General features: G+C 35.9%; 2 protein-coding genes across 2 annotated transcripts; both read right to left on the bottom strand.

Moving 5' to 3' along the window:
* Window positions 1-3,402: 3,402 nt before the first annotated feature.
* On the bottom strand, window positions 3,403-4,266 carry LOC141487063 (uncharacterized). Its single transcript, XM_074185866.1, has one exon. It carries the CDS (start codon window positions 4,264-4,266, stop codon window positions 3,403-3,405), a length of 864 nt encoding a protein of 287 aa, XP_074041967.1.
* A 728-nt stretch (window positions 4,267-4,994) lies between these two features.
* Window positions 4,995-6,311, bottom strand: LOC111510575 (uncharacterized). The gene has a single exon (XM_023166495.2). It carries the CDS (start codon window positions 6,309-6,311, stop codon window positions 4,995-4,997), a length of 1,317 nt encoding a protein of 438 aa, XP_023022263.2.
* Window positions 6,312-13,021: the final 6,710 nt, after the last annotated feature.

Consider the following 13,021-nt stretch of genomic DNA (forward strand, 5'->3'; position numbering starts at 1 on the left):
TTGAATAGGCACGCAATGTTTTTGTCGATTGTGAAATCTAACCAATTGTGTTTTGTTAGCATTGAGATAGAGATAATTAGCTCCGCACCAGTTAATAACAGAGTGCAAAGTATATTTACATTTGTCTAAAAGTGAGTTTTCATCCATGTCAGATACTATTAAAGACGTATCGTCGACATACATTGTCAAAGAAGTATCCCTAATATGTGATTCCAAATCATTTGTATATAAAAGGAACAATATAGGCCCTAATACTGATCCTTGCGGAACACCCATTGAAATATTCAACAAACTTGAATTACATGGAGCGTCCAGGGCGTTTGTCGTCATTCATATCTTCCCGACCTTCTGTGAAAAGTTTGTACCACTCGTAATTATTTTTCTGACTCAGAGTACAATCATCGTATCCCCTGCCAAGATTTTGAGCATACACAATTTTTTCTCGGATCAATTTTTTCGATAGCAGAAAATCGACGGCTACAAAACACTTCTAGCTTGTATGAGTATACCAATATAAAATAATAAAAAAATCGATAATCGAATGTACGTAGCCCGCGAAATTTGAACATTCGCCTTATTTTTTCAACACACCTCGTGCATTATGAAGAACAATATATCGAAGCAGTTCATCCCTACAACTCATCCTACAACTCTGTTGGTATACCACTATTAAACAACGAAACGTGGAGTGACCACAAATAGAAAACTTAATCGGTTTACTAACGGCTCTGAAAATACGATATTCAGATTACCTTCAAAAATAATTAAAATAGCATCAAAAGTTTTTGTTCGTGAAATTTCATTCTTTCATAAGATATATCAGATGATATAGTTGATTTCATCAATTGGCTTTGACTGATAAAAAAAATAATCAGTGAAAACAAATTAGTTTTTTTGTGAACAATGGTTGAATTTCACACCATGTCAATTCTATAACATATTTACGTATCCTTGGAATTTTTGACAACAATCAAACATGTAATATTGTTTTTGTTGAAAAGTGTGTATGAAACTTGAATACAAAACACATTATCTACGAATATATGCCATCCTAATCTATTCGATGGAATACCTCTTTGAATATCTAATTTCATTTTGAATATGACCGCGCTATCACCATCAAATTATTTAGTGTCATTAAACTCACTTAATCGTCGAAAACAATAAATATGCACCATTGAAAGAGGTCTTAGATAATAAATGGTTTAATTAGCAGAACACGTATTGAAAAACACTCTCTATGATAAACAGACAACTGCAAAACGTGATTAATAATTAATTTACTGATGAGTGACTCGAATTTTCAATGACTGTGCAAGTCAGCAACTTCATGAATACGAACTATACGTGTGATAGACTGTTCAGGTTTATATACTCATTTATGATAATGTTTTTGTAACAGTCAATAGTTATTAATTAATTACTTATTGATGAATTGATAAGTCTATTCTTGGAACTGTATGGTTGCCAAATAAACTTAGGTGAGCTAAAATATCCTACTAGCCTATGAATTCATGATACAAGCAGACAAACAATAGTTTCAATCATTTGTATCATACTCAATGCTTTTTGACATATAATGAAGAATTTTATATGCACTATAGGAATGTATAGATATGCAAAATGCAATGATTATGCTTATGTCGAAATTGGGATCCATGCCAATTTTTTTGAAATTGCCGACTGGAAGATCTACATTATCTCCAATATATTCATCATACAAATATCAAGGGTAGAACTTTTATTTTTCTTTTCCTAGGAGTAACTGAGTAATGTCACAAATTCTCTAAGAGGGTCTCAAACTTGAAAGGTTTTACAGCTGAAATTTATTTGATTTCTGTAGAGTCCAGAAGAAAAAACTACCCGTTCAACTCCGGTTCTCTCAGTTCAATGGAAATTGTCAAATGAGTATCTACTGTTCGTACAGCGATTACTGCAAACCCCAACAACAATACGATTTATCGGCAAAAACGTTTTACTTTTTGTTGACGTTAGTACATTGGCAAAAATTGACAACTCTCTTGACAGACATAGTATTTTCAATATAAAAAGTATTACAGGGTGGTTTGGTACAAAACTCAAAATAGATTTCTTAACATTTTCGTAACATTCTCTCATCTGAGAAATATTATTATTCGTTATTTCTCACATAACATCAATTATTAAATTTGGCATGTTTTTTCGAAATTCGAACTATCATCTCCTTCAACTGGAAGACACGGTGACTGGGATTCTTCTGCAACATGTTCCGATCGTGATTTCGAATAAACATCCGGATCCAAGCATTCCAAAGGATACAGCTTCTGTACTGGTCGAAGAATTTGACCATTCTTAGTTTGAACCCGAACCAGGCGAAATACACCATCCTTTCCAGGTAAAAGTTCAATAATTCGACCCATTGGCCACTCAATATGCTTCTGAATGTCGTTACATTCCAGAAAAATCTCACCAAGGAAGACACTTCATGATATTTTATTTGATGCAATTTTCAGCGTTCCCAAATATTCATTTCCAAAACGTCGACGCAGATCATCTCTCAATTTCTGTTTGTGTCTCATTTTACGACAGAGAGACTTTCTGTCTATTTGATCACAATCAGGAATACCATACTCATTACTGAGATCATTTAAAAACATGACAGGAGTCAAGGCAACTAGATCTGCTGGATCGTTAGATACATAAGTAATTGGTGTACTATTCACTACAGCTTCACACTAGCAAACCAAAGTTGTTAAATCTTCATAGTCTAGGGAAGCCCGGCCCGACACTTTTCGGAGAAGAGTCTTTATAACACCAACTAAACGTCCCCAGAACCCACCCGACCATGCGGCTGTCGGAGGGTTGAAACGCCAAGTAATGCGCTGCAACAAACACTGTTCCGAAATTTAAGACCAGTCAAGTTTTCCAAAATAATTTTCTAGACCAACGAAACATCTACCGCTGTTACTATAAATTGTCTTAGGCCGACCTCTGCGAGCAAAAAAACGTCTCAATGCGACAAGAAAGCTTTAGATGACAACGAAATATTTAATTCGAGATGTAACGCACGATAAACGGCACAAGTGAATAGACCAATGTAAGCTTTGAAAACAGTTAAATACAAAAAATCAGAGCAATCATTATCAAGAAGTGTAGTGATCAACTTTTTCTTACGCTCACTGTAGACTTCTTCATTGCAGTTGATAGTGCCACTAGGCATTTCATAGAGCCATGCTGGCATTTCATAGAGCCATGCTGGCCCCTCCCACCATCTCGAGCGGACTAAAATTTTTGGAGAACAACCTCGTCATAGAAGGTCTGCAGGATTGTGTATCCCAGGAATATGTCTCCATGCATCTGAAAGAGTTAAACTACGGATATGTCTCCATGCATCTGAAAGAGTTAAACTACGGATTTCAGCAATTATGTCCACACAAATGTGGCCCATTCTTCTTTTCTTTGTATCCAGGAAATTACTGTAGACAAATCACTCCAGAAATAGCTCGTTATTTCTTTAAATTCAAAATTATCTATGACATTCCTGAAAAATCTTGCGCCAATTGTCGCTGCAAGTAACATTTTCCCTTTCTTCTGTATAGGAGCCAATCTAGACTTTGCCGCTAGGAGATGGACAGATAATTGTTGATTCTTAACAACACGTAGAAATATAACTGCAGAGTAGGCTGAGTTACTGGTATCACAGAACGTATGAATAGAGCAAACGAAATCAGAAGTTGGAACAATATCTACCCATCTAGGTATAGCTATTTCTAATAGACTAGGCAGTTCATGAAACCAATTTCTAAATTCAACAGACGTGTCTTCATCTACAGGCTCGTCCCAGGTAAGGTTCTTATTCCAAAATTCTTGTAACAGCAATTTTGGAACTAATGTAGCAGGGAACATAGAGCCTATAGGATCAAAGACACGTTGAGCCATTGACAAAATTATTCTTTTGGTAATGTATTCTTCTTGTGAGATCATTTCTTTTAGGCAGCTTGGATTAAAATTCAGTGTATCTCGTACTGGATCCCACATCAATCCCAATACTGGCAAAGGTACTACATCTTCATTGTTGTAGTTACTGTCCTTTCTAGTGAACTCCCACCCTCTTAAGTCAAACTTACCCTCTGCCATAATCATAGTGGCTTCTTGCAAAAACATATTGAGAGTCAATTCATCAGAAACACTTGTAACGCAGTTGTCGACATAAAATCCTTTATTTGCCAGCTTCAATATTACTTCATGGAAATATCTAGTGTCGCCGCTTTCAGTCCTTCTTAACATTTCTTCAAGGTGATGTTCAATGGTTGCTCCTAAGAGAAAAGGGCTGCTATTAACGCCGAAAATAACTCTACAGTGGCGAAAGGTCAACTCATTTCCATCTTGATCAACCCATAAGAAGCGAAGAAAATCTCGATCACTCTCGTAAAGACTAATTTGCAAGAATGCTTTCCGGATGTCTGAAACTACTCCAAACTTGTACTCTCTAAATTTAAGCAAAATTGACGGAATCAATTCGATGTAGTTTTGACCTTTTTCCAAATAATCATTCAAAGAAGGCTTGTGTTATTCATGAGCAGACGCATCAAACACAGGCCGGATTTTTGTTGTAAGGCTATTTTCTTTTATGACTGGTCTGTGAAGCAGATGATAAATGCCGCTTTTGTCATGTTCAGATGGAATTATTTCAATTATTCCTTTCTCTAGCCACCCTTTAAAGACTTGGTCATAAGGTTGAACAAGGTTTTGATTCTGTAATTTTTGAAGAGTATTGTGTAGTCTCCTTTTGGCAAGGTGATAATTTTTTTTGACATTTGTGGGTGACCATCAATCCAAGGTAACCGGGCCTCATAACGACCTTCATTGTTAATAGTCACGGTGTTTAAATTCCTCTCGTGTTCTGAGCTTGCTTGGTTCTTCAATACCCAATACTTCAAGATCCCACAAAGAACTGATGATGGAATCCTTCACTAGAAACGACAAGGTTGAGCTGATCAAAGCGTTGGCTATATTCACATTTTGTGCATTGGTATTTTTCCAAGAAGAACCCAACCGAATAAAGTTTCATAGGCTACCAGACCATTGGAAAATGAGTGACGATTTCCTGTGAAGATTTGACCGACTGAATCAGCACCAATCAAAATCTCAATAGGTCCAGCAGATCCAATGTCTGACAACTCAATATTGAGATCTCTGAGCTCTTCAATCCATGGTCCAGAATAGACAGGCGAAACCTCACTGCATATTATTGGTTGGTCTAAAACCTCTAAATTATATGAATAATTTTGATTCTTTAATTTGACCACATAACATTCATGAAGTCGTTCATTTTGAGAGCCTCCAAATAAACAATGAATAAGTTTTTCCTTACCCACTGATTGGCATCCCAATTTCTCAGCAGTTGACTTAAGAATGTATGATCGTTGAGAACCACTATCGATCAGAGCCCTCACGTACTTTGACCCATTTGCACCAAATATGTTCACTCTCATAGTTTGCAAAAATACATGGGTTCGTGAGTTGTTGTAGGTGGCTAGAGATTTGTCAATGTTAGGATCCACCTCTGGTTTCTTACTATGATCAAGAGTATCAAAAGACTTAAGATTTATAGGCAAATCAGGGGACATTATTACCAGATGAGATTTTTGACAGAGAGCACACCTAGGATGTCCACGACATCTTTTTGAAGTATGGCCAGCTTTCAGGCATCTAAAACAAATGTTGTTACTGATCAAAATACGTTTCTTTTGCTCCAAAGTCATCTTCTGTGCTTTGAAACAGTGTTCACCAATGTGATTGGAACCCACACAAAATGCACAATTTGAATCGAAACTAACGAAGTTTGTGGCGGTGGGTACCGGTGAACTCACATTTTTCTTAGCCGAAGAGCTCGAAACAGTTCTAGATAAATTAGCACTGGCGTTACCTTGACCAACGAAACCGAAACCCTCCGTAGCCAATGTAATACGCTGATCGTTTTCAACTTCGGTTTTCAGAAACTTCATGAGACGAGTGTCTAACTTACCCGGACCTGACTCTGTTGAGATAGCACTTCCTGAATTTTCAGGTTCAAATCTATGTGGGGAACGTTGCCATGCTCTCAATGAATCTTGAGGGAGGCATGACTCAATGAGAGGAAAAAGCATCGCAGAACACTTATCTGATGTAATGCCTAAAGTATCTAACGCTCGAATATGTGTCTCGATCAGGTCATACAAAATTACCAATTCAAGCTTAGATTTAGATGTAGCATTACACAAAACCAACTTAAGCAATTCTGTGACGTAGACCTCAATTTGAAGATTTTCTCTGCCAAATCGAGTTAACATGGCGTCGATAATATGATGATAATTTTCCGCAATAGCTGGATAACTCTCTACTAGTTGCCTTGCTCTACTAAAGGGTACCTACAGTTGCCTGAACCAAATAATCAGTTTTATCGACTGCCTCGATATCTCTGGTTTTGTGGATCTTCTTGAATTGAGACCAGAATGGTAACCAGTTCCGAATGTCACCATCAAACTTCTTAAATTCTATTAAAGGTAATTTAAAACGCCTACCTGTCATGCTGACGTGAGAACATTGAGAATTTGCATCATCGATGTGTTCTACTTCATGGGCTGCCTTTCTGAATATTTCCTCATATTGGAGTTTCAGGGCTGCAAACTTCCTTTTGTTAGAGTGACAATTTGTCATGTCCGTCAATAACTCATCCTCGGTAGCATCACTCTGCAGGAAGTCCTGGTACACTTTATCATCTACAACTTGTAGGTCCTCCATCTTTGTTTGAATTAAGTCGTAACATATATGTATCTGCTGATTATCGCGTGGGGTTGCTAACATTAACTTTTCGAGATCAGATGTTAGTAACGTCAATGATCTACGTAAAACGGAACGATGCTTTTTATTACCTTCCACACTTTTACTTCGGAAAGACCAGCAAGTACTTGAAAGGTAATCTGAACAGTCTCAATGACAATTGTCCTGTCACGGTTGCCAAAAAATGTAGAGTCCAGAAGAAAAAACTACCCGTTCAACTCCGGTTCTCTCAGTTCAATGGAAATTGTCAAATGAGTAGGTATCTACTGTTCGTACAGCGATTACTGCAAACCCCAACAACAAGACGATTTATCGGCAAAAAGTTTTTACTTTTTATTGACGTTAGTACATTGGCAAACATTGACAACTCTCTTGACAGACATAGTATTTTCAATACAAAAAAGTATTACACGGTGGTTTGGTACAAAACTCAAAATAGTTTTCTTAACATTTTCGTAACAATTTCCATCATATGATCAGAATCTAGTTTGGATGTCATTCAATTACAAAAATGACTAATAGTAGTGGTTCGTATTCCTTCATGTTTCTTTTTGAAAACACATAGAACTTTGGTAGTGTCAAGTTAAATATTCTCATTAAGGTAATATTGACTTTGATGTGACGCTAGCAAAATTTGAATTTTCTCATTCAATTGTTATATATTCAATTTTACAACACTATTTTTTCTTCATTTTGATGTTGAAAATCTATTAGACTATAAAAAATATAATTATCAGTGCTTGATTGATTTCAAAAGATATTAGCTGCAAAAAAACTGGAAAAAGGGTTACAGTTTTCCTCATGAAATATGTTCACAATATGAAATTAACAAACCTTACCCAAGTTAATGAAATAAAAAATGATCTTCTCAATGTATTCATCACCTTTTGTTATTTTATAAAGAAAGACTAACCCTTCCATTAACCACAAAGCTAAATAATCTCGCGAACTGCCATTCATAATGAAGATAGCTTTACCAAATCCGCAAACCCCTGAAGTCAGTTCTAACCAACAATTTAACCACTGTTGACATTCCGTTCCAACCCCTTTCAATTAATCAGTCAGTTTTAAATCTTAAGAAATCACCCCCAAGCATGAAAAAAGCTCAGTCTATGATTATCTTAAGCGTTTTAATCTTTCATTTACACCCCTTTTCGTAATAAACGTCAATTAGAAGTTTAAGTAATTATATATTTAACAGCATCGAAGTTAGTACAGAATTGGTGGGGACGGCGTTGACGCCAACACCAGTTTGCATAATGGACCAACCAAAAGGGGTAATTAAGGGGATGCTCGCTATTAATTAACAGAAACCTGTTGCGTTTGTGAATCTGGATAAGTGCCTCTAAATATATTTTAAAATATGCCGAGAGTCTTGACATCTCCCCAGGTTATTTCGAATGTTACGGGATGAAGCCGCACATCCTCGAATTTAAAGAATCACATGATAAATAAATCTGTTACAATCAATTTTCAAGTATGTTTGTAATAGAAAACTTTTATTACTTCTCATAGATACATTCCTGAATCCTTAATTGTTGACAAAGTTGAGGAAAATCTTTGAATCAGCTGATCAAAATTAAGTAGAAAAATATACCGTACCGGTAATATTTGAAGAACTTCAATTCGGATTGATCATAATTTTGTGCTAGTGTCAATTATTTTGAAAGTATCCGAAATGTATAATTCATAGTCTCGTAATTATCTGTGTCCAAACTAATATCATGAATGTGTCGGGACTTTTTCGCTCTGAAAATAGTAACATTAGCTCATGTTCACATGGAGCCTGATGACTTCATTGTTTATTATTTTTCATTATAATTATTTATTATTCAATATTAGAGTTGGACCCCATGGATTGCAGACCAAATTTTTGCTAGGTTTTCTGTCTTTTTCTTCAAATCTAATTTTCTGTCATATAGAGGTCTGTGCTGTCATTCGTAAAAGAGTAATCGGTAATTTTTGTATTCACATTGAACCACTGAGAAATTACAGTTGAGTCAATAACTGTGTTACGAGTTTCTGGAAAGAAGAATAATGGAATAATGGTCAATAATCAAATGTTATAAATAACTGAAATATCTCAATGTATAATGGATATGAAAGATGTAAACGAGTGTAAATATGTAATTTGTTTAAATTTCCCTTTCAAACGAGGAATCCACGGAAGATGAGACATGTTCAGTTCAGTTCAGCACTTCTTACAGAGATAACTAGTTTCTACTAGTGTACTTTTATAACCTCATAGTTTCCCATATCTCGACAATGTTTACTGCCATTATCACGGAGCTACGATTTGATTATAATTGGAAAAGTTAAATTTATGTAATTACTAACAATGCTTTTGGGAATGATCGCTAAATGTTTAAATATGAGAAGTTGAAATATTTTCGAGAAAATGAAACACATAAAATTGTACTCATTGAAGATCATGTCGTCTTCTATAACACATTGAAAATGATATGAAAGTTTACAATATTCATTGCGATAATATGCATTTTACATTTCAAAATGGTTAAGGCTTTTGCGGCCTAGGTTTTCAGTGAAACTATTTTCCGGGTTTGAAGTCCGTGGATTTTTGGAGGAATCTCCTCCAGACGTTTCGCTGGCGCGAGTGGCTAGCTCCTTCAGAAGTTTATACACAATTTACCAAATCTAGGTACATGTATCAGCACACCAAACTACCTGAGGAGTCAACATGAATACGCGTTACGCAGCCATAATATCCAGTTTTCGGAGATATTAACTCAGGATGTATAAACCTCTGAGAAAGCTAGCCACTCACGCTAGCAAAAATCCAAGGCCTTCAAACCCGGAAATAGTTACACTTTATATTTCATTCATTTCGATGAATGTGCTTAATTTCATGTTAGAAACTTAACTAGTTCCATGTAAGCCAATTGTCATTTAAAATTTGAAAGAAGATTAACTTCTACCTACTTACCTGCTTTCAGGAAGAGAATCCAGGAAATGAATATATTAAATTCGAAAATATAATATAATTGAAATAGTTATTCCCCACATCGTTTTGTCGTTTTGTGAAAATAAGGATAAGATAAAGGCAAAAGTTACTTAGGACACTTCAAATGAGTTATTAATGAGATCATTCCAGTTTGTATGTATCAAGAGTGAAAATGAGTACAAAATGAATGGAAATGAATTCCATTTCGAAAAATAACCTTTTCCAAATATTTTTCTCTTGTGCAAAAGGTTTTACAGAATTTTAATCCATTGCATGACCTTTCCTGTAGACTTGTTCACTAAGGGCTCATCTCTCAAGATATAGTCTGCAATCACTTTCATGTAAGGATATACGATTTTTCAATAATCTGTCAGTCTGACATATATATTCAGAAGTCCATCTGGAACAAAAATTGCTATAAATTAACTATGATTTGTGATGGAATTGGGCGATAGGCACTTGATGAAAATCCATAACGTATTAAAATAACACTTCATTGTGAGATTTTCACTGGACAGCTCACAAAACCACAACACGTGTTGATTAATTCCTCAGTATAGTGAAAGATTGGTTGCAGTTTCGTAAACTGTCCGGTAAAATCTCACAATGGAGTGTTACTTGAAAACAAGTACGGTATTAGTGGATATACATCTGAGTAGTTTTCTTTTTTCGATACTTAACTGTATTTGTGGATCAAAGTTCTTTGAAATTTCTACAATTTCTCTGGCTTCAGTAGCTGGAACTGACATAATTATGTCATCTAAATATTTTTTAATAAAAAACACTTGGGATGGAAGGACACTTAAGACAATATCTAACAAGTCATCCATAACACAGTTTGCGAAAATGGTGTTAATTTTCGCTTTTCATAAATAGAAAGTTACTTGCGACGAATATTCCAAATGTGAGACGTTCCACAGGTGTCTGATGGTTTCACTTCGGCTTTCTGCGCGGCATTAGCTGGGTTTGTTGTTTTTCCGTTGAGTATCTGACACACGTACATACAAAGTCGTAGGTTCACAAGAAAGGCAAGGAGTAAGGTGTTTTTCACCTGTTTTTCAAACGAGACGAAGAAACACAGGTAAACACTACCACCATACCAATATAGTAAGAAGTATTTCGAGCAATTTCATGCCCAATTCTGGGCATCAACATCCATACACATATAGTAAGAAATAAACTGGGCAAGTTCAGCCTGATTCCGAACACCAAAGAAACATCACCAATAGAAGGCGGATGATACTTTACCGTAAAGTCGTGAAATGAGTCCCAATGAGGACAAAAACAGAACACAGTTCAAAATCCAATAGAACAGTTCGTCAAACTCTATCCGTAGAGTTTTCATTGTGAACATTCACGGAATGAAAAGGTCAAACAAGAAGAAAAAACTTAGGTGAACATTAATATATAAGATATATATAAGAAGTAGTTTGAGCAAGGTCAAGTTAATTCTGAACACCAAATGAGAAGAAGAAAGAAGAAACTCAGGTGAAACATCCACATCAATACCTGTATAGTAATTGAAGGGGTTATATTTTTTAGGAGTGATTAATTTTTGGGAAAGAAAGTAGTCTTCCAAAGAGAGGAAGGAAGTAACTCTATACATGGATGTGTAGATCATGCAAAGAAGTAACTTTCAGACACAAACTGAAAGAAAATCCTCCTGAAACAGTTACTTTTATATAAACATTGAATTATACGAAAGAAAAAATTCTTTCGAAACAAATACTTCTATATAAACACTGAATTATACAGAAGATACTTTTCTCTACTCAGTTTGTATTTCAAACATTCGTTGTGGAATAAAAATCAGATATCATTCATATATATAGTTTGCCTCCATATTTTTTGAGTGTCATGTCCACGAATTTCCTCCTTTTGATTTATATCATACACACTCAATAATATCGATATCTCTGTATATATATATATATATATATATATATATATATATATATATATATATATATATATATATATAATTCAATGTTTATATGAAAGTAGCTGTTTCAGGAGGACTTTCTTTCAGTTTGTGTCTGAAAGTTACTTCTTTGCATGATCTACACATCCATGTATAGAGTTACTTCCTTCCTTTCTTTGGAAGACTGTCTCATACTTCTTTTTTTGTATCTAGATGGAGTAGTAGAAAGCCAAATACTTTCTATATAGTGGACGAATTCTTTAAACAAGATGAGGGACTACCAATGGAATCGCCACTTTCACCAGTCATAGCCAACATATATATGGAATGGTTTGAAACTCTGGCCATTGAAGAAGCCCACAAGAAACCTCGAGTCTGGTTGAGATATGTTGACGAGACCTTCATAATGTGGAACCATGGAAATACTGAACTAGACGCCTTCCTGAAACACATCAACAGCGTGAAACCTTCCATCAATTTCATAATGGAGAAGGAAATCCAAAAAGAATTGCAATTCTTAGACGTTTTGGTGAAGAGGACCGACACTAAGTGGGAAACATCTGTATACCGAAAACCCACTCATACGGGACAGTATCTGAACCACGAATCCAGCCACCATCAATCGACTAAAAGAGTAATCATCAAGACTCTATTAGACCGTGCTTTTGGGCTTTGTCATACGAAGGAAGGTATCGAGAAGGAACTAGACATCATCAAAAATGATCTTCAACGGAATGGCTTCTCCAAAGCGATGGTAGAAAAGACTTTGGCTAGAAGACAGCAGGAGCCTCGCAAGGAAGGAAAACCAGGCCACCAAACGCAGACTGCAATTCCAAGATACCCTGTGAGTGCGGAAAATCCTATATTGGTGAAACTAAGAAGCCATTGAATGTTCGCATTGCCGAGCTCAACAAACACACACAACGAGGGGAAACCAGCAAATCAGGAATAGCAGACCATGTTTGGACCCATCAACACAACATCGAGTGGTCCCAAGCTGAGATCTTGCACAGAGAGGAACATTGGTTCAAAAGAAAATTCAAGGAAGCCGCATACATGTTGTCCAACAACGTATTCAGCCAAGCCAGCGTAGAAATACGCAACATATGGAAACCCATCATCAAGCGAAAAATGGCCAACTCCCGCCAAAACGGTCATCTCCCACGGAACCAGTGAAGCGGAAAATGGAAAGCGGGAATAAGTGAAAGTACTCGAACGACCTATAAATAGTTATCTCTCGGAGGAATCGGTCCAGTCACCCGAAGACGATTGTAGATAATAACAATCGAAACGTCGTGAACTAACGTTCCTTGGAATATCTCCACTTTTTATTTTTA

Source organism: Leptinotarsa decemlineata, unplaced genomic scaffold, assembly GCF_025532065.1.
Source record: "Leptinotarsa decemlineata unplaced genomic scaffold, Ldec_3_MD MMD2_tig00078360_RagTag_RagTag, whole genome shotgun sequence".
NCBI classification, from domain to species: Eukaryota; Metazoa; Arthropoda; class Insecta; order Coleoptera; family Chrysomelidae; genus Leptinotarsa; species Leptinotarsa decemlineata.